The 26,764-nt window shown below is 32.8% G+C and overlaps 2 protein-coding genes across 2 annotated transcripts in view; one reads left to right on the forward strand and one right to left on the reverse strand.

Moving 5' to 3' along the window:
- The window catches only part of LOC140437532 (uncharacterized), a 44,024-nt gene extending 30,415 nt beyond the window's left edge, over positions 1-13,609 (forward strand). The window contains exon 3 of the mRNA XM_072527112.1: positions 13,421-13,609. Coding sequence (XP_072383213.1) covers positions 13,421-13,500 — 80 coding nt within the window. The 3' untranslated portion in view covers positions 13,501-13,609. The remainder of the gene's footprint in view (positions 1-13,420) is intronic.
- LOC140437533 (cardioacceleratory peptide receptor-like) overlaps positions 535-26,764 on the reverse strand; it is a 178,363-nt gene continuing 152,133 nt past the window's right edge. Inside the window, exons 5-9 of the mRNA XM_072527113.1 lie at positions 24,954-25,049; positions 15,957-16,151; positions 15,735-15,824; positions 4,230-4,410; positions 535-788 (exon numbers count right to left, since the gene is read on the reverse strand). Of these exons, the coding sequence (XP_072383214.1) occupies positions 608-788; positions 4,230-4,410; positions 15,735-15,824; positions 15,957-16,151; positions 24,954-25,049 (743 nt within the window). The 3' untranslated portion in view covers positions 535-607. The remainder of the gene's footprint in view (positions 789-4,229; positions 4,411-15,734; positions 15,825-15,956; positions 16,152-24,953; positions 25,050-26,764) is intronic.

The following is a 26,764-nucleotide window of genomic DNA, read 5'->3' on the forward strand; positions in this document are numbered from 1 at the left end:
TACAAAGAACAGCCAAAAATTCAATGGGCCAAAAAGAAAGGTTTGGTATACTTATGTCATTCGGGTATGATACCAGAAGCTCACCATAGTTTTTATAAAAATATTTTGGCCCAAGATGATATACGAGAAGAGGACAACAACTAACAGAAAATGTGTCTATACTTTTTACAATTTTCTACGTACAAAAGTGTTGTAACTTTAGAATTCCTAAATTTTTTAGCATTAATATTATTTTATTTAAATTTCTATTTTTGGTTAATGTAATATAGGCTGAAAAGTATGCAAAATCATAATTAAATGTTAATTTTATTAAAACTTGTGTCTTATTTCACCGATATTATCACGAAAATAAACAAAATCGTCTTTATCTCGAAACTTACTTATTCTGACTTACTGCAGTCTTGCACAGGGGGTACGATATATATATATATATATATATATATATATATATATATATATATATATATATATATATATATATATATAATATAGCATTTCGCAGCATTTCCCCCAACTGTAAATGAACTAAAACAGTAAAATAAGATAAATTTATTTACTGTACATACAACATATATAATTACAATTAAATTCACTAAATAATGATATATCATTTCTTGGTATGGATTAATACTGTATGTCCACGGACTACCGCAGTTCCAACTCCTTCAGATCTCTTTTTGTGATTGTTTGTCAAATATTCAGATAAACTACTGCTTTGCGTGGTAAGCGTCGAATCCTTTTGTTTGCGTTTCTTCTTCTTAGAAATCCATTTGCAAGGTGGAAACAACCTACAAGAAAATAAGAAACATTTATTAAATAAGCAGTTTGTGTTGATTTATAGTATACTATAGTCAAAATCAAGTGATAAACAATTTTCATTTAAACTTTATTAATTACTTAATTGTTCATAATCATCGTTGTAGCCGTTTAGTTTCTTTTTATTGTGGCTTATGCTTAGCCGAATTTTTCTATTACGAGGTGGATTATAGACCCCGGATTTCAATACGAAGTTCATCCACGATTTTATCCCTTTCTAGGTATATTGATTCTATTTTTAAAAATTTTGACATAAGGGTTACTGGTGCTCTGAAGGTATTAATTAAACCTAAACATGTAATGCTAATAGGTCAGTGTCCGTCATGCTACTTGGAAGTTTGTTAATTTTCACGATAAGGAAGCTGCAAAAAAGCATAACCGCAGGTCGGGAAAAAAAAATTCGCGATTTTCGCAACAAGTCTATACCGGAGGCATAAGTCGTACATTTGTTAAAAATTTCAGTGAAATTACGCGATTTTCTCCCTTATGTCAGTTAGCATACATATAGAAAACTATATTTTAAGCTCATTTTGAAAAAGACACAAGTTAACCTTCAACTTATTAACTTTCAAAAACTCTTTATTTTAAAGGTAATAGTTTCAGTTAAAAAAAAATTTGCAACATTAGACAGACATTAGAATTAGACATTAAAAATTTCATTAAAAATTTGCAAATTAATTTGTTAAAATTTAAACAAAATTAAGCTATGGACTTTGAAAATCTGGCTAATGTAAGTTATAGTACAACTCAAAAAGAATAGTTTAAGGTTTGGTAAATGTTTCTATGTTAATTTTTGACCAAGATATGGAACTTTTAATACCGCGCTATGAGGCGGACGGCCACCTTGCGTCGAATGCGGGCGCATAAATCAATTTTTAATATCTCGACAAAAAATTAACATAGAGACATTTACCAAAGCTTAAAATGTTCGTTTTGAATTGTTCTATAACTTTTATTAACCAAACTGCCAATGTTTATGGTTCAATATTTTGGATTAGTTTGTCTTTATGGGTCAAAACCGTCGGACAGAACTCTTTTTCGTTGTGTTAAACCAGGTTCTGAGGTTATTTACGTAGAATGTTCTTCGTCTTTCTCAATTCTCAAATTGCAGGGTAGCTTGTTGAAGGGCATATCTGAATTCATTTTGCATAATGTGTCCAAAGTATTGTAACTTTCGAGATTTGATAGTGGTCAGTACTTCTCGCTTTTTTTTATTTTTCTGAGGACCTACTCATATGAAATAGCAACATTTCAATGGCTTTCAATCTTCTGCACATATCTTCGTTTAAGGTCTAATATTCAACACAACCTCAAATCGGAGTTCGTACTATTGCCCAAAAAACCAGGAGCAAAAGTTTTGTGAAGACTATAGGACCATAATTCCAATGAGCCATCAGCCGAAGCTGTTTTTAAAAGTTATCCACAAAAGAATTTACCGGAAATGCGAGGAACAAATTGCGCCCAATCAGTTTGGATTTGTGAACGCGGTTGATACAAGGGAAGCTTTATTTAGCGTACAGGTATTGTTTTAGAAATGTAGAGTTGTCAGCTGTAATGTTTTTGAATGCTGATGCAGCTGTAGCTGATTGACTACAAGAACGTTTTCTATAGAGTCAGACATGAACAAATGATGGAAGTGCTGAAGAGAACAGGGATTGATGGAAGAGAAATAAAAATTATAGCTAACCTGTATTGAAATCAATCAGCGGTGCTCCGAATAGATCAGGTCAAACTCTTAAGGGGAGTGAGACAAAGGTGCATAATTTCACCACTGATATTCAATCTGTACTCGGAGCACATTTTTAGAGAGGTTCTAAAAGATATTGATGAAAGCATCTCAATAAATGGAGTCAACATCAATAACCTGCGGTATGTAGATGATACAATAGTCTTTTTCAATACCATAGAAGGGCTGCAAAACTTAATAAACAAAATAACAGAAACAAGTAGAACATATGGACTGGATATAAACACCAGAAAAACCAAGCTAATGATTATCAACAAGGAAAACATACTGGAGCAAATCTGTATGTGAACCAAATGAGAATTGAATGTATCTCACAGTACTACTTGGGAACTATAATCAATGAGTCATGGGACAATAATCAAGAGATTAAATGTCACATCGGAAAGGCAAAAGTGCATTCCTGACTATGAGCTCAGTGTTCAAGAGCCATGACTTCACCCCAGGAACAAAAATTAGGCTCCTTAAATGTTACGTGTACTCAGTGCTCTGTACGGAGTAGAAATGTGGACTTTAAAGGCGGAAACTCTATCAAAACTTTAGGCTTCTTAGCTATGGCTATACAGAAGGACCCTGAAGATACCATGGACAGACAAAGTCACCAATGAAGAAGTACTGCGGAGGATGAACATAACCGCGAATTTGGTGAATATCGTGAAGGGTCGTAAGCTGCAGCACTTGGGACATATAATGAGAAATCAAGGCAGATAAAAGCTCTAGGTAAAATTGAAGGAAAATGGGCCCTAAAACGAAGAAGAATATTTTGACTTGCTGACCAGGGAGCATGATATAGAAAGACCTCAACGTCAACGTTCGGAACGGACAGGCACCTTAAGAAGAAGATTCAGCACCATAAAAAAGGACAGAGAAGACATAGCATTCTTACTTTTATATCAAGAGAAAGGTTGTGGCTCTTGAAGTAGGTCTCCATCCGGTTGAAGGTGGATCTAGCTTTTCCGATACGTGCTTTTATCTCCTGATTGTTGGTCCATTCTTCATTTATTATGGTGCCGAGGTAGTTGTAGTGCGTTGGTTGACGTAGAGTTGACCTTCTGTTATCCTTCTCTTGCTTATTATCATAAGGTTAGTTTTTTTACGTTTATATTAAGGCCATATTATTGAATGTAATTTCGTGCAAAGCTTCGATAAATATTATTTCAGAGTAAAGATTGCAGATAAGAGGAGACAAAATACAGCCTTGCCTCACTCCACGCATAATTTTCACATATTCGGTGTGTTCACCTTCAACTTTGAGATTTGCGTTCTGATTCTAATAAAGATTTCTAATTAGTTTTAGATCTTCGTTGTTAACGTCACTATTTGCTTGTTTAATATTTTCTATTTCGTTTTTAGTTATAGTTTCGTCTTGAGCAGTATTTGCTTAAAACTCTTTTGAAAACTTTTTGGAGTCTAGCTCTTATTATTAACGGTAAATACGAATAACTTATTAATTATAGTTAAATTCTACATTCGTCTTCTAAGCACGCCGTATTACTCAGAATAAATTAGCACTCAATAATTTACAAGGTACACGTTTAATAAAAACGCCTAACCCCCATCATCACCGGGCTATAAAATGTTTAAATTTGATTTTTAGCTTCAGACGGACGGACGAACGGATAACCTAAGGTATACATTATATTTGATTTGTTATTAACTTTTTACTTACCATAGACTTCGACAAAAGTGTGTAGAAAATATGCAATAAATGATAGGGTTAGCTGCAGAGTTTAAAGGTGCTAAACTTTGTACGAATGTGGCTATAGCTATGTTAGTTTGAGTTTGTGGTATCTGCTCGTATACTTGTAGAAGATCAAATATTATGTAAGGGCTCCAGCATAATATAAATACTAAAACAGAATAAATCTTTTGAATTATATATATATATATATATATATATATACAGTGTAGGTAAAAGTTTATGGTCGGTATGGTAAAATTTAACAGGATATCTAACACAGATATAAAATCATATTTTCAGCGAATAGACAAAGATAACAATCATATTTCCGCTTGGTCTTCCCTCATATTTCTTATTGATGCCCATTGCCCATTAGTGAGACGATTAGTTCCGACCAGAGATATTTTACATATCTCTGGTTCCGATCCTAATATACCTAAAAACTAGAGGTGGGTCGTTGACATTTTGAATATAAAAATAGTACTTACATTTACATTATTAAATCGCAAATCGTCTAAATTGACATTTAAAAACATAAGTTTTTCCACTTTTCTTGTTAAACGTGTTCTTCTTTTATTTAAAATTAAACCAGATTTTGAACATGCGTTCACAAGGAACAGATTTTGTTACAATACTACAATATTTTATGAATATAGTGGTTAAGTTAGGATGCACATGGCGATGGTTTTTCCACCACTGTAATGGACAGTTCCAATCTCCGTTCGAATTTTTTTGTGGGTAATATATCATCAGACAAATACATGTCGACTTCTTTTATATCTCTCGATACAGGTGTACGTTTAGATGAGTCATGTCCAATTCATCAAAAATACACCATAGACTTAAGTCATCTTTATCAGTTTCTTTTTCTTGTACTGGTTGATTTTCAATAGTACAATCTTCTTTTCCTTTTTTCATAGAAGTAACCAGCTTCTTAACTCTTTCTTTTGATTTTTTATCTTCATTTTTATCAGAAAATCCCTACATTTTAAATTATTATTTGACATTTACGAATTTACGGTTTCTCACTGGTAAGCCAACTAGTTGATGGTGGGTTCAAAAAAACTACGTTTTGTGTAGACGTAAACAGAGGAGCAACGAACACTTTACGTCGACGAGGACGATTAGTTGATCTGAGAGACTACTACAAAAGTAGTCTTTCGGGACAGTGGACAGTTGGGCTATCGGTTAACGTTAAAAATAAAATAACTAGGTATTCTGATTAATGAATGAGTTTCGATTTACGATTGATTTGCATTTTCGAAGGTGATGGATACTTCCATTAATAAAAATATTAGTTTAGAACAAAAGAAACAAATAGATATGGATTTACTAAACCTACGCAAAGACTCGTTTCATCCGTTTTCCATAGTTGAAGAACGATTTAAAAAGTTTGCAAGTTTGTATTAGATCACAAGTTGTTAAAGAAGTAGAAAATATCTGTATTACTACTGGACATCTGGAGTAACTAAGAGTTACATCGCATTAACAGGACAATATTTTTTTAACCGAAAATTTAGAATTTAAAACGGTTTTATTAGGCTGCTGCCAGTTTTCTGGAAACCATAATTCAGAAAACATCGCTTTTAAAATTAGTGAAATTATTAATCAGTGGGGTCTAAAACGAAAAGTTCATTTTTCAGTAACTGATAATACCTCAAATATGGTCAAAGCTATTAAATATGTTTTGGAAACATTTAAATTGTTTTGCTCATACGTTAAATTTATTGATGGAGGACGCACTTAAATGCTGTCGTTTACAAATAAAATACAATAAAAAGTCTTTTTTTGATAATTCGGCAGAAAATACATTTCAAAAAAGTACCTTATCTTCAGAAAGCTATAAATGGAGAACAGCTCCCAAAGGAATGGACGGCGGCATATATGACATCTATATTTAAGAAAGATGATAGAAAACGATGCGAAAACTACAGAGGAATAAGCGTAATATCATCAATAGGAAGATTATATGGGAAGATACTGCGAGAAAAGATAGAGCAAGCGATAAAAGGCAAAATCGGGGAGGATCAGGCAGGCTTCACGGCAGGAAGATCATGCATAGACCACATATACACACTGGAACAACTGTTGGAAAAGAAAAAAGCTAAAAATAGAGATATACACTTGGCATTTGTGGACCTGAGAAAGGCGTTTGACTCTGTACCAAGGTCAGAACTATGGGAGGCAATGTACAAATTAGAAATACAGACGGAACTCATAGAAGCTACAAAAGCTCTGTATAAAGAAAATAAAGTGTCCATTAAAATGGGAACAAGAAACATAGGAGACTTCTCCACAACAAAAGGGCTCCTGCAGGGTTGTTCCACATCTCCAACCCTATTCAAAATATACTTAGAGAAAGCCTTGACTACATGGAAAAGAAAATGCGAAGGCATGGGAGTACCGGTACGGAACGAATACCTATATACGTTAAGTTTTGCAGACGATCAAGTAGTGATTGCACAAGACCAAGACGACCTCAACTACATGATGAAGAAACTACAAGAAGAATATACCAAGGCTGGCCTAGATATTAACCTCGCGAAAACAGAGTACCTATCTACAAGTGAAGAAGACATAGAAGATCTACAGATTGATGACAACGTAACAATCAAAGGAAAGGATAAATTCAAATACCTGGGGTTTATAATCACGAAAAAGAGGAATCCTTTCTCAACATTAGAAGAAGAAATTACACAAAGATTAGGACAAACAAGAACAGCAATCCGACAACTTAACTCAGTATGGTGGGATAGACACCTAAATATGAAGACAAAAACGCAGATTTATAAAACATTAGTGCGAAGTATTATGACATATGGGGCTGAAAATTGGATCATAAACAAAAAAAACAGCAGTAAGATAGTAGCAACAGAGATGGAATGCCTGCGAATCTGCTGCAGAGTAACAAGAATGGATAGGAGAAGTAATGACAAAATAAAGCAAAAAACGTCAATAGAAACAGACATACTAACATATATAGAACAAAAAAGACTAAAGTGGTATGGACATGTAAGAAGAACTAGCGACAGCAGATGGATAAAGAGAATAACAGATGGAGCTGTGGAACTTCCTATGGAGCCCCATAGGAAGGAGGAAAAGAGGACGACCCCGAAAATCCTGGAGGAACGAAGTAGACGACGCCATGAGTAAGAGAGGACTAAACGATGGAGAATGGAACAACAGAGAGAGATGGAAACGGTTGAGCGAGGGAAGGCAGTGAATACTGTAGAATCCCTAAATACATACATACATATATATATATATATATATATATATATATATATATATATATATATATATATATATCTTCAGAAAGGCTTTTAAATATCAAATACAACATAACAAAGTTCCCAAACGGCGAAATCAAAAAGGGGAAACTAGGTAGAACTTTACCTATTATATGTTAAAAAGAATGACCGAGTTAGAAGAGGCAATCCGTTCCACATTGGTATTAGTTAATACAGACTTAGACTTAGACCAAATCTAAATAATGAAGACTGGATTATTTGTTCTCCTACTTTCCCAAATTATACGGCCTTTTAAAGAAATAACAAGTACAATGAGTGGCCAAAAATACTTGAAGGGTAGTTCAGTGATTGTTATGGTACGCTGCCTGCAAGAATCTTGCAATAAAATTTTAGCAAACGGCAACCTTACATCCATAGTATCCGACGTAGTACAATTACTAATATCGGGTTTAGCAAAAAGATTTAGCCGGAAAGAACAGAGTGGCACATTGTCATTATGTACATTTATGGATTTACGATTTAAAGTGCAGGGATTTTCTGACAAAAATGAAGCCAAAAAAATAAAAGAAAGAGTTGAGAAGCTGGTTACTTCTATAATTAAAGAACAAGAAGATTGTACTATTAAAAATCAAACAGTACAAGAAAAAGAAACCGATAAAGATGACTTAAGTATTTTTGATCAATTAATTGGACATGATTCATCTAAACCTCCACCTGTATCGAGAGTCCATTACAATGGTGGAAAAACCATCGCCATGTATATCCTAACTTAACCACTATATTCATAAAATATTGTAAATGTGAACACATGTTCAAAATCTGATTTAATTTTAAATAAAAGAAGAACACGGTTAACCAGAAGTAAAGTAGAAAAACTTATGTTTTTAAATGTCAATTTAGACGATTCGCGATTTAATAATACCGTGTAATCTAAATGTAAAAACGATGTACTATTTGTATTGTTTAGTTTATTTTTCAAGTTATAATAAATATATCCTTCATTAGTTTCTTCCACTTCAATAAATATGCACATAAACGATAATATCCATTATGTTTGTTTATGTACTCGCTTATTTGAAACTACTGGTAACAATCAACTAGTTACTTGTTTACGAAAAACGATTCAGTTTCGTTAACGATAAAAATGTCAACGTCCCACCTCTAGTTTCTTAGGTATCGCCTGCCGAATACCGGTTCAGCTGTTGCCAAATAATTTTGTATGAAGCTTTTCTATTGGTGGCGTTATAATGCAGTTTATTATTTTTATTTTATTTTTAAAGACAGGTCAAATAAAACCAATAAGTTTGGCAACGTTGAATTCCCCCTTTTTTATTATTTCCACTCATGTATTTTCGGCGCTATAAAGGGCGGACCTAATATACCTCTTGTTTTTTAAACAGGTGCTTCTCACTATATCTTACTTAAGGTCCATACCGACCATAAACTTTTACCTATCCTGTATATATATATATATATATATATATATATATATATATATATATATATATATATATATATATATATATATATATTACATTTAAAATACATTTAAATACAGTTAATGATTTTATGCATTTCCATAAAATTCACAAAATAAACAATAAAAATAAATTGTTTAGTTTTTTACAGACGCCAAATTGTAAATCAGATGTTCAAATTTAATCTCAGGGTTTTTTTCTGAGTTCTGAAATAGCTTTGCCCTTTAATAATGTTCACTACATACAACAGAAATAGAAGGTAATAAAATAAATTCCAAAATGTTCGATACAATTAAACATATTGATAAAATACCTTGAAAAGTTATATTACATAATATATAAAACAAACCATCTATAAATAAGGACTCGCTCCGTCCTTATCCTGACAGTCGAAGACTGTGTAACGTTATAAACGTCACATCTTAATTAATTCATATTTAAATAATTATTTTATTTTAATTTATTTATTCATTTATTAATTCTTTAACCTTCTGTTTCTTTTTTACTATTTTTTCTTTAAAAAATAGTTGGCGCACTCTATTTCTTTCTGTCCGGTAGAATAAATACTCGCCCTCTCTCTTTCTGTCCCGTAGAATAAATGTTCACCTTCTGTCTTTCTTTCCGGTATAAATAAATATTCGCTCTCTCTTTTTCTGTCCGGTAGACTAAATATTCTGTTTTATGTTGACAGAAGAGCCAATTCCATCATAGGCATACGTCCTAAGGAGCGGCTAAATGTAGCAGACGAATCCAACGTTGTCAAGTTGGCTAGTCACAGAGATTAGCATAACCATAGATACAGTTTAGAAAAGATCTTTAAAAGATTACAAAGTATATCAATTCATCAATTCTTTATTTTTTTTATCGTTTATGTGCGGGTTTTTTTTCGGTTGAAGATAATTATGGTTGTAATGTGCAAAGAATATTCAAAAGTTTAAGCCAGAGTAATCTGAATAGACATTTAAAGGAAATTCATGGCTTAAATGCACAAATAATATCTTATGATAAAAATTTGACATCGTTTAAGTGTTTAGAGGGATGCAATATTTCTTTTAGGCTACGACTAGAATTAGTACGGCACCTAGAGGATTGTCATAATTTTAAAATGGAACGAGAGATGTACGAATTCTCTACAATTGAAGTATGAATCCATTTACTTTCTAAATATCATTAGGTACTTACATTATTTTTTTTAGACTTTCAGATTTGGTTAAGAAACGTTCAAAGTGTTTCCAACGCAGAATACATTTGTCCTCGTGGTTTAGTTTTTTCAGTTTCCGTTAAAGATGTATATTATGATTGTAGTAGATCAGGTATTCTTGTAAACAAAATAATATTTTTGATTTGTTTATTTTTAATTTTGCAGGAAAAAGTCGTGAAGTTTCCCACATTCGGAAAAGAACGAAGAAGTGTCAAGGATCTAAGAAAATTAATGTTGCTTGTACTAGTCAGATCAAACTTATAAAGAATGAAACTAATTCTAGAGTAAAGGCAATCTTTGATAAGACACATTATGGTCATAGCGTTGATATTCAACATTTGTCAATACCAAAGGTAGAAAGAGCCAACATCGCACAAAAGTTAAATAGTGGTGTAAATTATGTATATGAAGTTAATTGCATACACTTATTATTTTTTAGAATTCTTGATAATAACAGAAATAATTTTAATGATGAAAAACTAAAGCGTATAGATTTGCTTACCAAAAAAGATATACACAATATTTAAAACGCATTTAATGTACAAATTTAGGATGGAGTTAGACATGTTCAAGGTACTTTATATTTAGAAGTTTTTATGAAATTTAATTATTCTGCTGACATCAACTAAAAATATATTAGTTTGTTACAGATGCGGTTAGTGTTGATATGTATGTACAAGAATGCATGAATTTAGACATTATCCAGTTCTATTATATAAAGCACAAGGTGAAGTGGATGGAAACTCTTTCTTAAAAAAAGATGATTTCTGCATTATACTTATGAATGTATCACAACAAAAAATGTTATTGCAGTTCAGCAATAATATAGTGGCTATTGATAGTACACACGGTTTAAATGCTTACGATTTCGAATTAACAACTCTTGTAGTTGTCGATGAGTGGGGTGAAGGGTTTCCTGGTGCAGTTTATTAACAAATAGAAAAGACACTCTTATATTTGAACTATTTTTTCAAACAATTAAAAATAAAATAGGAGTCTTAACACCAAATGTATTTATGACAGATATAACGCATGTTTTCTATAATGCTTGGAGGTCAATTATGGGTGAAGTTAATATGCAATTGTATTGTGCATGGCACGTAGACAGAGCTTGGCAATTGAATATGTCCAAAATTAGTAATTTAGAAAAAAGAAAAATAGTATACCAGTCTTTAAAAATTTTACATACTGTAACAGATAAAGAAGAATTTCAGAAACTGTTATCAAATTTTATCGAGCAAACATTTGAAGATGGAGAAACAATAAATTTTGGTGAATATTTCTTGAATACTTATGCTAGAAATTTTCAACTATGGGCTTATTCATACCGTCAAAATGCAGGAATTAATATAAACATGAGATTAGAGAGCATGCATAAAATTATAAAATATGTGTATTTAGATGGTAAAAAGGTTAGACAAAGGACTTGATGCACTTAATAAATTCATTAGAGATAAAGTTGTTGTAATGTTGTAAGCGAATCTTAAAAAAAGTAAAAGGAAAAAATTCATCACATATACAGCTTATCAACAAAAGACAGAACTGCAATAAAAGAAATTAATCAAATTAAAATAATTGAAAATATAAATAGTAGTAATATGTGGTATGTATCAGAATTAGGCAGTACTACTTCCAGTATAAAAAGTTATGAAGTGGCAAAAAATGGAGAACCATGCTGTCACCTAACATGCTCTGAATGTCATGTATGTATTCATTCGTTTAGTTGTAATTGTATAGATTTTTCTATAAAACATACAATATGTAAACACATACATAGTGTTGCTTCAACTTTAAGACAGAAGTTGCTTGAATGAAATATAAATTTAGGTATTAGTGACAATGATGATATTGTAGAAATTATAGACCCTTTAAAAACGCTGTCACAAAATAATGATAATATTACTGACAATATTCAACAGTTGAGAAAACATGCTACAATAGAAGTTTCTAAACTACAACACAAAATAGAATTAATTGAAAATGCAGACAATTTAAAACATGTTGTAAAAACATTAAAAAATGAAAATACTATGGTTGAATGTAACCTAAATACAATCAAAAAGTTTTCACCTACAACAATTATTAATGTAGAGCATCATAATAAAAAAATTAAAAAGCAGCTAACATTTTATTCCACGAAAAAAAAAAAAGAAACAAGTTATGAATTCTAAACATATTATATAAGCAAACCCACTGTAAAAGAAATTGTAAATATAAAAGAATGTATACTTGGACAATCTCAATTTATTTCACGAAGTACTGAAAATGATCATAATTATTTTTAAGTTTACATTGACGTTATACCACTTTAAGTCGAATATTTTAAAAATAGTGAAATACAAATCTTTCTTTTTTTTTGCAATATATTAAATTAACACGAACTTTTGCAATTTCAGGATCGATATATTTTGTATACTGTATGTAGATATAAATAAACTTATTTTTTACCATTGTTTTCTTTTAATTCCTAATACAGAGTGATTGATAACTTACTAAAATAATTTACTTGTTTTTGTCATATTTAGAACGCGAAACACAAATTGTTCCTTATTATAATATTTTATCTTTACAAACAACATTCAAAATTTCAACAATTAATTAAAATAATCAGTTTTAACTTCTCATTTATTTCTTAAAAAATATAACTGTGTGAATGTTGTCTCCTATATTAACAAATAATTAGCATCAGACGATTAAAAATATTTTAATTATAAGCAACTTATTCGCTAAATATGCGAGTAAGTTTATTGGTTTACCATTGATATCAGAAACTTCTAAATTTTGAAATTCGCGCTATTCTTTTTCTAGCCAACTTGGCAACGTTGGATTCGTATGCTACATTTAGCCGCTCCTTACGTCCTATGGCATCTGTGCTATACTTCATAGTAGTCTCTCCCCACTGTTTGTCAATTAGCTTTCAAACGTAGTGGGATATGTTTTTTGTCTGTAATTGAAATTTATAAAAGAAGGTAAAAATTATTATAAGGTTCATTTTACGTCTGCAGAAATCTCTTGGGGTGAGTACTTTCATTGTAATCTATATTTTATAATTCTGACAGCATTTTCAATATTCATAACCTCACTTTTTCGAAAGTTTTCAATTTTATGCATGTATGAATCTTACAAACTAATTTTAATAATAATTCTATTTTACTTTATCTTTGCCATCTGCTATTTGTTTAATTGTGATTTTGTAAAATAATTGGCAAGGAAGTTTGATGTCTGGCTAATGCTGATGTTATATTCTAGTTTATTGGATTTATTGGATAATTTCTGGAATGTATTATGGAATAATATGGAATTTATGGAATAACTGCAGTTGTCTGTAAGACTTAACCACATGCTCTGGAGGCGACAACAGGACCTACCCACATAATCTGGAGGCAACATCTTAATAGGAACAAGCAACCAAATATATGCCATAAGTATCAGTTCTCAATTTATTTATTGTAAATCTTTAGACAGGTTTGTCTTTGCCTTGTTTTATGTTGAATAAATATGATTAATTAAATCATTGTTTTATTTGCTACCAGCTAAATTTTCATTGTTTAATTCATAGACAAGACGGATTCACTCTTAAGAGACTGAGCTAGGTCAGTAAGTGTGATAGACGATAAGCTCGCATGGTTTATTCAGGTATTATTTTATAATAGTATTTCAATTCTTTTTGATAGTCTTATCGTTACAACTGCGTAGCCAAAATTAATTCGCTTTACTAAATGACTTATACTACCTTAAAAAACTACTTATATCTGTATAAAAAAAAACAATTTTTATAAATTGAATCATTTACTGCTCTGTTTCAAAACTTTATATCTATGTAATATTGTTCTCAAATTTTAATAAAATCGATTAACTTTCAATATCTTACAATTCTTAATTTGTCCCGGATACTCTCTTGCCATTTCTCTAGCTAAAACTCCCTTCTTGGATCTGTTCCCAAAAACGAGTTTCGATCTCAAGACCTAACCAAAACTCCTATCTCATTTTGGATACCAAATTCTCCCAGCTTAAGCTTCTCCCGATATAATGATAATTTATTGGTACTTACAAATATTTTAAATATTACCTTCTGCTACTAATCAGAATACATGAAACCGCAACTGCTACCACTCTTTCAAACACTTTCGAAAACAAAATTACTTTATAATTCATACAATTGAATTTTTTCTACCGTTAAAATTTACTGGCATTCAATCTTTTTTTCTTTAGATGTTATTCTTTTTACGAACAGAAACAGACTGCTTTTTTCTTTTTCTTGGCATTTAAAATCCTCTCAAACATAAAAATACTCCTACCATCCCTATTTTCAACCAATTAACTTTAAGTATTTCAAACACACTAGTAGAATTCCCAATTCCTCAGAAATCCATAAAACTTATATGTTTCTTGTTTTAGATACCCACCCAACAATAGAGTGTGCGTAAATTAACTTTCTAAACTTCCTCGATTTGAAAGCCAAAGCTTAATACGGTTAATCGCTGTTTTAGAATCCTTATTGTTAAAAAGTTTTGCCCTGAATATTGAAACGAAACACTTTCTATTCATACATATTTTAAATTTTACAATACGTCGAAAATAAGTCCATTTCACTTCCAGGCACAAATAAAACTCTATATGAATATAATTCTATTCTCTAATTTTTTTACATGTAGAAATAACAACTTTTGTTATTCTTCGTTCAGTTAAATTTTTTATATCAAGAATTTCGTCATGATTTATTTCTAGACATTGAAGGATTTGAATACAAACTTGTACTCAAAAGAAAGAAAATAACTGCGACAAAAGAGAAATTTTGTAATTATTTTAAAAATTAGAAACATTTGGAACACTTTCTGCTTTTATGGTAAACAATAGGGACAAATATCCTCATGTTGGAGTATTATTAGAAAAAGACGAATAAATGTATATTTTTTAAAAAGGATATGCCAAATCAATATTTATAACGATCTTCGAAAATAGACAACTTAAACAATATGAGAATCTTAGTTTAGTCAGTAAAAACTTGACATCATCTACTTACCGCCAGAAGATAATTTTTCATAATTAAATATAAATGGACCATGTACATTTATTCTGTAGTGAATAAACGGCTGTACGTTAAGCCGTTTAGCCGTTTTATATAATTGAGACCTTTTATCATTACACAATAAGCCATTTGGATATCCACTCTCTAACCGCCAAACCTTGAATATTTACTTCTTGAGCTCCTCTCTTTCCAACGACCTCTCATATGATACGATCCGACGAGCCGTTCTATCCACACTACACAACCAGTAAAACATGAGTAGAATTAACCTTAGCGATTTCTTGTGGGATTTAACATGGGCAAATAGACCACGCTCGTATAGTAGACGTACTGTGATCATATTATTTTTATAAGTTTTTGTACAAAGCAAAATACATGCACCCTGTATAAAGACCAAATCGAGTATAATATTCAAATGCTTAAACGATTTGTATTAAGCGAGTAAATTTTTGTGATTATTTACATAAATCAAATAGTAGGATTAAGTATAGTACACAGGATATAAAAAGAAAAAAAATATACGAAAATATTTACCTGATACAATCACGAACGTTATCTTAATAGTCTTAACTTTCGCTTTCGGAATAAGTCCTCTCGAACTCGCTCTTCTTAAGTTATCTGACTCTAGAATTAAAACCTTTGAAATACAATACTACAAATAAATGATTTTTATGTTATTACATTTTTGATTAAATTTGTTAAAAATCTACAATATATAATAAACGTAAATAACCACCTATGAACAAAATGTTATACCTGATCGCTCCCCATTAGCTCTACTCTTAAAATGGTGAAAGGTGGATGCGCTCTTCGTCCATATCGTTACGATAATAATCGCGTAACAAGTTGTGATAATAATGGCAGGGATACAGAATAAACTGACAGAAACTAACGTCATATATAGTTTCCACATCCATTGTGCTGAGAATGACAGCCAACATTGATTTTGACCTAAAACAATAGGAAGTAATATTAGCAAATTATATGGAAAACATTTTGCAAATTTTAAGCAGAAGCAGATAAGACTGTTTTAAGAAATTTTTTTTAACGTGCCCTATCCAGTCACCTGATTTTGGCGATTAAAGGGGCAAGACTCTCTTTGTCTTAGTCTATTGTAGGAAGGAGTTACAGAGAGTTGTAGGGTTTATTTATTTAACCACTTTGTTAAGATTGTGATTCATTCACTAAAAAACTAAGCCGGTCCTGTGTGTGGCTGAACTCCACTGACGGCAGTGGCGCATTGAAAGAAGTGTGAAAACAACCACATGCGCAGGGTAACATTTAAATCAAAATTGTCTGTTCTTAATAAAATAAATATTCCCAGGTATATTATGTGTGATAAAATAGTTCACATGGAGCTGCGTGCATTCAGTGATGCTAGCAAAGATGCTTATAGTGCAGTTTTATATGTTCGAACGGTTGATGAAAATGGAACAGTGTATGTCAGATTGCTATGTTCCAAAACCAGAGTGTCACCTATAAAAGTATTAACGGTTCCTAGATTAGAGTTATGTGGTGCTTTAGCACTAGCTCGCTTAGTCAATCAAGTGTCAAACGCACTTACATGTCAATGTAATGTTTTTTATTGGTGCGATTCTCAGATAGTATTGTGGTGATTGAATACAGAGGCCAATAAACTACAAGTTTTTGTAAGCAATAGAGTCTCAGAAATTCAAACTCTGAGCAATATATCGAATTGGAGCTATGCCAATACTAAAGAAAATCCTGCTGATGTAGCATCTCGTGGCATGTATCCAGATGAACTATCCAATTGCAAGGTATGGTGGAATGGACCCTCATTTTTATATGAAAAACCATTCTGGCCACGATTATTTCAAGCTGGAGATAACAAGGAGCTTCCAGAAATCCGTAAAATTTGTCACACGCTTGTTGTTACCGAACAATTATTATTGTTTCAACGGTTCTCCTCTCTTAATAGATTAAAACGGGTTTTTGCATATTGCTTACGCTTCATTACAAACCTAAAGGAACGTACAAGGACAAAAGGTCCTCTTAGCGTTCTAGAGATGGAAAACAGTATGTTATGTTTAACTAAATTAGCACAAAAGGAAAGTTTTAAAAATGAAATTTCTATTATTAGTCAACAAAAAAATTTGCCTTATAAACATAGGTTACTTTCTCTAAGTCCATTCTTAGATTCAAACAGTTTTCTGAGAGTAGGGGGTAGACTTAAAAATTCCTCTTTGTCATTTGATGAAAAGCATCCATATCTCCTAGATGGTAAACATTTATTCACTAAATTAATATTTCACGCCGAACATTTACGATTACATCATGCAGGTCCACAACTTTTATTGTTTTCAGTACGTGAGAAGTTCTGGGCGACTGCTGGCATGTGTCTTGCCAAGAAGGTGGTACGAAATTGTATACAATGTTTTAAAAATAAACCTAGACAAACCGCCTCAATCATGGCTGACCTCCCTAAACATAGGGTTCAAATTTCAAAACCTTTTGCAAATACTGAAATTGATTACACTGGTCCAGTACTGTTGCGTGATAGAAAGGGCCGACCTTATAAAACTTATAAGGCATATATTTGTTTATTTATATGTTTTGCCACTAAGGGTGTTCACATTGAGCTGGTCACTGAGTTAACGAGTGAAGCATTTCTTGCTACATTTAGAAGGTTTGCCGCTCGACGTGGTACTCCTAATCATTTATATTCCAATAATGGATCTAATTTTGTTGGAGCTTATAAAGAGCTGCAAAAGTTATATAAGTTTTTAGAAAATTCTCAATCTGAGTTTGTTACAATCTGTTCACAGCAAAAAATTTCGTGGCATTTTATTCCACCAAATACTCCACATTTTGGAGGTCTTTGGGAGTCAAATATCAACAACATTAAACATTATCTCCACAGAGTAATAGGAGAATCTATTTTAACATTTGAGGAGTATTCAACACTATTAACGCAAATTGAGGCAACATTAAACTCTAGACCTTTGTATCCTATGTCCTCAGATCCCAACGATTTAAACCCAATTACCCCTTCTCACCTATTGATTGGAAATGCTCTCACATCACCTCCTGACCCACTATATGAAAGTATTACAATTAACCGGCTGTCCAGATTTCAATTATTGCAGCAAATGAATCAAAGCTTTTGGAAAAGATGGTCCTGTTTTTATCTATCTGAACTGCAGAAACGACACAAATGGAAATCTGGGAAAATGGATGTCAATATTGGTGACCTGGTCGTCGTAAAGCATGATAACCTGCCTTCTATTAAATGGATTTTGGGAAGAATTGTTGATGTCCATCCAGGCGATGATGGTGTAGTGCGGGTAGTGACTATAAAAACTTCGCAAAATACTTTTAAACGGGGTGTTTCGAAAATTTGTCCACTCCCTTCTCCTAATGACGATATGTTTTGATAAGAATTTTTGAACATGCTGTTCAAAAGGGGGGAGTATGTTAAGATTGTGATTCATTCACTAAAAAACTAAGCCGGTCCTGTGTGTGGCTGAACTCCACTGACGGCAGTGGCGCATTGAAAGAAGTGTGAAAACAACCACACGCGCAAGAAAAAAGACAGATGACTTTAGAACATTACATTTTTTGGTTACATTTAAGAAAGATATTTCGTTAGAATTATATTAGTTTTATTAGTATATTCAGTAGTGTTAATAAAATTTCAAATATAGTGCAATCACCAGTTTTTTATTACTACAGTCCATCTATATTGAAGTCAGAATTAACACACTTAACAAATACATATATTATATATAAAACGTATTTTAAATATATCACAAACAAGAACACAGTTATATTAAACAGAAAATGATTTATGGCAAAGTCACGGTAAGCAGTTCAGTGGATGTTCTGCAATGTGTCTTATATTCTTCTAAGCAGTAAAAGCAATGTTTCGGAAGATTTTTTATAACTTTTTCGAAACTATTACAGCTTAGCTATTTAATACTTTTTAGTGAAATATAGTAATAGTTATAATTAAGGCAATTTTTATCTGAAAGACGCAATCTACAGCGATTTGTTCGTAAGTAGTGACAGTTTCGCGTATTGTGAACGTAAACATCAGACTGCCTTATTAAATGGGCCCGTTTTCTGTGAATTTCAGTCAGAACTTGAAATATCAACAGAGTAGGTAACGGCATAATTTTGAATTTGATAAGGAAAGGTCGGCAATATTCTAGATAACTAACCCTTGCTAATATTCTGAGAACTTTCTTTGCATTCTAAAAATTTGAAGTGCATTTGTTAAATTGCCCCATATGATTAATCCATAGTTTAAGTAAGAGTGGAATAAAGAAAAATATGTCATTTCTAGTGTTTCAAAGTTGACATCTCTTGCTAGTTGGCTAATAACAAATAACGAACTTAATAGCTTTTGTGAGATATGAGCCGACCAGTTCAGTCGATTATCTATGATTATTCCCAATAGTTTAACAGTCTCTTTGTTATCTGGATCATTACGTGAATTCTTCTTCTTCCTTTGCCCTATCCGTTTCGGACGTTGGCTATTAACAGGGCTATTTTGACTTTGTTTACGGCACCTCTGAACAGTTCGGTCGATGTTAGTCCAAACCATTGTCGCAGGTTATGCATCCATGAGTGTCGTCTTCTTCCCGGTCCCCTGTCGATCCTACTGTCGATTCTTCCTTAGACTATTAACTGTAGCAGCCGGTACTTAGTATGCCTCATGACATGTCCGAAGTACTCAAGCTTCCGTTTCTTTACGGTGAAGATTATTTCTTTGCTTTTGCCTATTCTCTGCATTACTTCCACGTTAGTGATGTGGTCTGTCCAGGATATCCGAAGAATACGGCGATATATCCACAGCTCAAAGGATTCTAGTTTCTTCAGGGTAGCTTCCGTTGTGGTCCATGCCTCTGCTCCATAGAACAAGACCGGGAAGACATAACACTTGACCAGTCTTAATTTTAGTTCCATTGATATTTTGCTTGTGAACCACTTTTTCATATTGTTGAACGCGTTTCGCGCTTTTTCAATTCGTGATCTTATTTCTGTTGACTGGTCCCATTTTGTGTTGACTGTGGTTCCAAGGTATGTGTATGTCTCCACTTGTTCTATTTTTCGGTTGTTTAATGTCAATTGCATCGGAGGTTGTTGTGTTCTGCTGATGAGCATGCATTTAGTTTTGGTTGTATTGAGTTCTAAACCATATTCTTGACTTGCTGTGTGTATGCTTTGCATGAGTCTTTGAAGCTCGTTGCAGTCATTTGCGATAATAACTGTGTCGTCAGCATATCTAATATTATTGATTACCTCCCCGTTTACTTTGATACCCTCCGAAACTTCTCCCAGTGCTTCCCTGAAGATTTGTTCTGAGTATATATTGAACAGGAGCGGCGAGAGGACGCATCCCTGTCGTACACCCTTTTTAATATCTATCTTCCCACTGTGTAAGTTGCCCATCTTTATCTCAGCACTTTGGTTCCAATAGAGACTGGTTATTACGCGCAGATCCTTGCCATCATTATGCATCTTCCTGAGCATTTCCATGAGTTTATCATGTTTGACCTTGTCAAACGCCTTGGAGAAGTCGATGAAGCACAAGTGGACGTCCTGGTGCATGTCTCTGCATCTTTGAATTAAAACTAGCAGACTGAAGATCGCCTCTCTTGTTCCCAATGCGCTTCGGAATCCGAACTGTGACTCCGATATATTTGCTTCGCATTTGTTATATATTCTATTGTGTATGATTTTGGTGAAAACTTTGGTAATGTGATTTATCAAGCTTATTAAGCGGTGTTGATCACAGTGTTTTGCACTTGGTGTTTTAGGTATGGCTACAAAGGTCGATCGAAGCCATTCCTCCGGAATCTCCCCTTTGTCGTAAAAGGTGTTAAAAAGGCCTGTCAGAAAATCGAGGAAGTGGTCATCCGTTTCGCATAGGAGTTTTATGATCTCGCCCTGTATGTTGTTGGGACCTGGTGTTTTGTCGTTTTTTAGTAATGAAATGGCTTTTTCCACTTCAGACCTTAGTATTTCGGGTCCAGTCTTGTCGTCATCTTGGTCCACTGTCGCTCTGCGTTTATCGTTAAAAAGTCGTTCTACGTAATCTTTCCATGTGTCAATGAGCTTCAAGTCGTCTGATATAAGGTTACAGTCTGCGTCTATTAGTGTCGGGTGGGGATTATTGGTTTTCTTTTTAGTTGTTAATTCTTTGATCTTTTTGTGCATGTTGTGGTAGTCATATCTTCTGTCGCACTCTTCGATTTCATCGCATTTCTCCTTCAGCCAGCGTTCCTTCGCTTCCTTTATCTTTGTTTTTATATAGTGACACTAATACTGATACTTCACTTGATTTTTGCATTTGTGTTGTCTTCTTTCTTCCATCAAGGATTTCATCCGTCATCCATTCTTTCTTCTTTTCGCGCTCCTGTAACAGAAGTGTCCTGTTTGTCATTTCAACAGCTCTTTTTATTTCTTCCCATTTAGCAACTGCGTCTTGTGCGGGTTCACTCAACTTTCCAATGTTTCTTCTTAAGGATTCCTGTACTTGTTGTTTGATGTTGGGATCCTTTAATTTCCTAATGTTTATCTTGGTTTTGTTAGGCTTCCCTTCTATACGTTTTAGTTTGATTCCCAGTTTACCCACCACTGGGTTGTGATCCGATTGAGCGTCAGCCCCGAGATAGGTTTTCACTGATGTGATTGAGTTTCTAAATCTTTCTGGTATGGCAATGAAGTCGATCTGGTTTCTTACATTTGTTTCTTTCGAGTCTGCTGGCGACTTCCAGGTGTAAAGTCTGCGAGGACGCAGTTTAAAAAAAGTATTAGTTATCAATAGTTTTTGTTCCTGACAATGGAATTACTTGCAAATATAACCAAATTTTGTATTTCATCGGAATTAAGTTTCAGTTTGTTTGCAGCAAACCATGTGCTAGATTTAGTAGCAATTTCCTCATAAGACATTTTTAAATCATCAATATTTTTTCCTGATATAACGTATGTCGTACCATCTGCGAATTGTACGGATTTGTACGGAGATATGAATGTAGGCAAATCGTTGACATAAATAATAAACAAAAGAGGTCCTAAGACCGAACCTCATGGGACTCCATGTTTTATAGATAGAAAATAGGATAGATGAACTTTAGATACTTCCGCCTGGTGTCTGCCACATAGATAAGAAGTAATAAGCTTAGTAGGGATACCTCTGATTGAATAGTAATTTAATTTGTGGAGTGAAACGCAGTCAAAAGCCTTCGACAAGTCGCAAAAATAAATTGCTATGCGATTGCCGCGTTAAAGCCCCTCAAACTGCTCGCTCACAGCATTATATACCGCAATCGTAGTAGAACGAGCACTTCTGAATCCATATTGTGAGTTGCTAAAGTTATTATTGAACTCAAAATAGGAATAAAATTGTTGTTTGATAACCTTTTCCATCACTTTCCTAAAAGTAGAAATAATGCTTATGGGTCTGTAATTGTCAGTTTTTGAGTAATCACCTTTTTTGTAGATAAGTAGTATTTTTGAGTATTTTATTACTTCCGGAAATACTCCGGTTGATAGAATTACATTAATAAGATGAGTGAAAGGTGTTAAAACTATTTGATGTGTTTCTTTTAAAATTTTGCTATTAATTTCGTGAACGTCCCTACAACTGGAATTACTAAGAGACTTTATGATTTGAGATACCTCTGCTTCCACAACGGGATGAAAAAAAGAACTTGCTCAGAGAAGGATAATTTTTATAATTGAAGAGGACAAAGATATTCATAGTGGGAAGAGATGTAATTATATTCTCTGTAATTGTAGTTAAAAATTGATTTATTTCATCTGGAGATAGATCAGGTTGTACCAAACTAGATCTTGTATTGTATCTTTCGAAATTTACTATTTTCCAGCAGTGTCTAGGTTTATTATTGGAATTAGTAAAAAAATCACAGTAAGCTGACTTTTAGTATTTTGTAATTGCCGATTATATTCAAATTTTTGTTGTTTACAGCTTATTTCAAATCGAGTGGCGAGCCCTTCTACAAAATAGTTCATCGCGCAGATAATAGAATATCTATGATCAGATCCATGTAGTGGCGTTGCAATATTAAATAAATTAAATTATTTTAAATCGCACTAATTACAAAATTATTACTCACTTAAATAATAAACGGAGTTTGATTGTACACCGATTGTTTTATAGATACCAAACTTTGTGTTTGTTATAATACCATATTGAATAATTGATACTCTATAAAGTTTGGTAAAAGTTAATTTCTAATTTAGTATCAGTAATCTTAAAACCGTAATTATAAAGTCATTATTAATGACTCCTTAACGACTCGTTAAGGACATACAAAGAACTGATAAGAATTATTTCCGAGAATTTCTAGTCACTGGATTTCAAACGAGTTTGTAATTTAGTCTCATTATGTTGTCGAGTCTCAACAAGAAAGGTGCTACCACGCGTATTAGAACTATTTTGTAGAATGGAGATGGTTAAGTGTAGTTCGAATAAACAGATTGACACCAGAATCCAAAGAAATAGTGTACAATGTATTTAAATATATGCAAATACTATTTCCTGAAGATAATCGAACCAGTATTAAACAACGTGTGAGTAAAGCTACAGGAGTATCTTTACGTACAGTAGAAAGAATCATTCAACAAGCGAGTATGTTAACAAACGCAGAGTCAAATAATACACTAAAATTTTCAGCTACAACAGTTCTTAAAAGAAAAGCAACTGTGACAGATTTGAATGAGTATGACAAACAGTTCATTAGAAATACCATTCACCGTTTTCATGAGACTGAACGTTGTCGTGTATCATTGAAGCTTTTGCAGAAAAGGCTTCAAGAGGTGTACGAGTGGACTGGAAGTGTGAGTTCTCTCTACATAATTGTGAAAGATTTGGAATTTAAATGGAAGAAAACGTAAGATAATCGACGTTTGTTAATTGAACGGAATGATATTCGTGCTCTACGCATTAAATATTTAAACAAAATTAAATATTACAGAAGCAAAGGTAAGTTAATTGTATATGTTGATGAAACCTATGTACGTGCAGGACACACTACGCCAAATAACTGGACAGATGATAGTGGCAAAGGACTGTTCAAAAACATTTCAAAAGGAAGCAGGTTGGTTATCGTACATGGTGGTGGGGAGATCATGCAAATATGAATTCAGAAAATTATGAAAAATGGATGAAAGAACAGTCAATCCCCAATTTGCCTGTTGGATCTGTTGTTGTTACTGATAATGCGTCATATCATAATGTACAAGTTAATAAAGCACCCACCAGTAATTCTAAAAAATGGATATGATATCTTGGTTGACAGAAAAAAATTTACCATTTGTAGATTACTAGATTTCAAGATTACTAGAAAATCATTTAGAGACGAGTCAGAAATATGGAGTAATCAGAAGCGGGGATAAGCAAATTTAAAAATGACCTTCGCAGGATAGTTTAGATTCAACAGATTCATCAAAAACATAGGTTAAAATGTAGATATATAAAATAAAATTACAGGCTTCTACCTTCTATCTGTTGGGATTCTGCTCAATAGCCGATTTATCTAGGATTGGGATACAACAATGGGTAATGTAAGTGCATAATCTTAGAAGACCATGGATATAGTGGATTCTGTTCAACTCTGTTCAAATACAAACTATAAAAATGCAAATTTAGCACCGGTCCTTTAAATCTTCCTGTACTTATATAATTTTTCTTTTTTTTTAAGTTGAAAATAAGCACATATTTATTAATTTAAGTTAAAAAAATATATTTAAAATCAATATTACCTTGAATAAGTTTTTCTTCATATAATATTAATATTGGAATGGCGAAAAGGACACTAATCAACCATGCTGCTATTATTAAGCATTTAGCTCTTCTCCCTAAAAATCAGTTATTAAAGTAACCAGTAAGATCCACAGAAACGAAAATTTCATAAAAAAAGAAAATTAAGTGATAAAATTCTTCTATTTCACAATTTCTTTATAGATCAATCTCTACAATCAGTTGTCAAAGCACGGTTCAAAATACACACATCAAAATAATCTAGGGGACAAAAACAAAATGCGTGATTACAGAAGGATTTCAAATATTTTTTTATAATAAGTTATAAACAAGTGTCCCGAATATAAAATAAAGATTTTTGGATGTACATTGTCGTGCATTCATTAAAATTGGGGACCAGCGTTTTTGCAAAGGGTACAATAATAAGTTTGAGAATAATATGGCGGTAGTCTGTTGCATTTAGAAATCGTTCGAGACAAACGAGATTAGTTCTTCCATCAATATTGATGCCACTCCATACCATTATATTGCCGCCTGGCTGTCTATGAATCTCCTGCACGGTGGTAAATCGTTAAACATTGTCAGATCGTCTCCAAATTCTTGTCCGTCTTGTATCTGGTGCAAATCCAAATCGGGACTCATCTGTAAACAAAATAGAGGCCCACTCACGTCGTCTAAACCAATTTGCATGTTCTTGTGCAAATTACATTGGATAAGCGCGATTTGCTCTGGATAACACAAGCACTCTCACAGGTCTTCGATCATTTAAACATACTTCATGCAGTCTATTTCTACTGGTTTGACCACTTACAAATGCCTGCTACTGGATCTGCCTGCTACTGGATTTCGAAAAGGCTGCAACCCAATAAAACGGTTTTCAATCTGGTTGGTTATCCTTGTATGGCCAGTATGACGTTCAGCAACATCACCAGTTTCTTGACACCTTAACCACAAACGATTAATGACACTTCTGTTGGCGTGGAGGACCTCAGCAACGTGTCTTTTACTTATGCCAGCTTCAAGCATCCCTATAGCACGCCACTGCGTTTCGCGATTTAAATGATGCCTTTCCATTATTGGTAATTGAAAAAATATATAAAAATTCACATAAACATTGAAAATTAGGTACAAATAAAGAAAAATTACGTTTTATCTTATAGACAAAAAAGACATATTTAAATTTTGTAAAATTTTTTATAGCCATTCTTATCAGCATTACCGTCCTGAGTTTTGGTACAATAATCGACAAAACAACAAAATAAGAATAAAAATATAAATTTATATTTGTATTTGTACCTAACATTGATAAAAAGCTATTGCTATTACTATAGGTGTTCCCTAGATTATTTTGATGTGTTTACAAATAAAGATACTTGAATTTTTAATTTTAGTTATATCTTAGCAATATCTGCAACGTCTTTTAATTGTTTTTCTATATGGCAATAATAAATAAAAAACGGCTACTGGGGAAAATTGAATCCTTGCGTAGGGACATTGGACAAATACCGGAATACATCCGAGGAATAAGAAGTAGAAAAATCATCAAGAGAGATGAAGAGATATTGCGGAACACTCTAAGACACTCACAACATGATCCAGAAAATAACACACCGCAACAATGCCTGGACACATTAAAAACAATAACATTCCGTTTATTCAGGCCGCTTAAGGAGATACAAAGTAAGTAACAACCGAAAATGCGACAATATATTTTTGAGCATGCAGGAAGGAGTTTTATAGGAAACTTAATTCCACTATAGAAAATGAAAATAAATCATACCCAAGCCAAGAAGAAATTCATGAGTTCTGGGAA

This window comes from Diabrotica undecimpunctata, chromosome 3 (assembly GCF_040954645.1).
Source record: "Diabrotica undecimpunctata isolate CICGRU chromosome 3, icDiaUnde3, whole genome shotgun sequence".
Classification (NCBI taxonomy): Eukaryota; Metazoa; Arthropoda; class Insecta; order Coleoptera; family Chrysomelidae; genus Diabrotica; species Diabrotica undecimpunctata.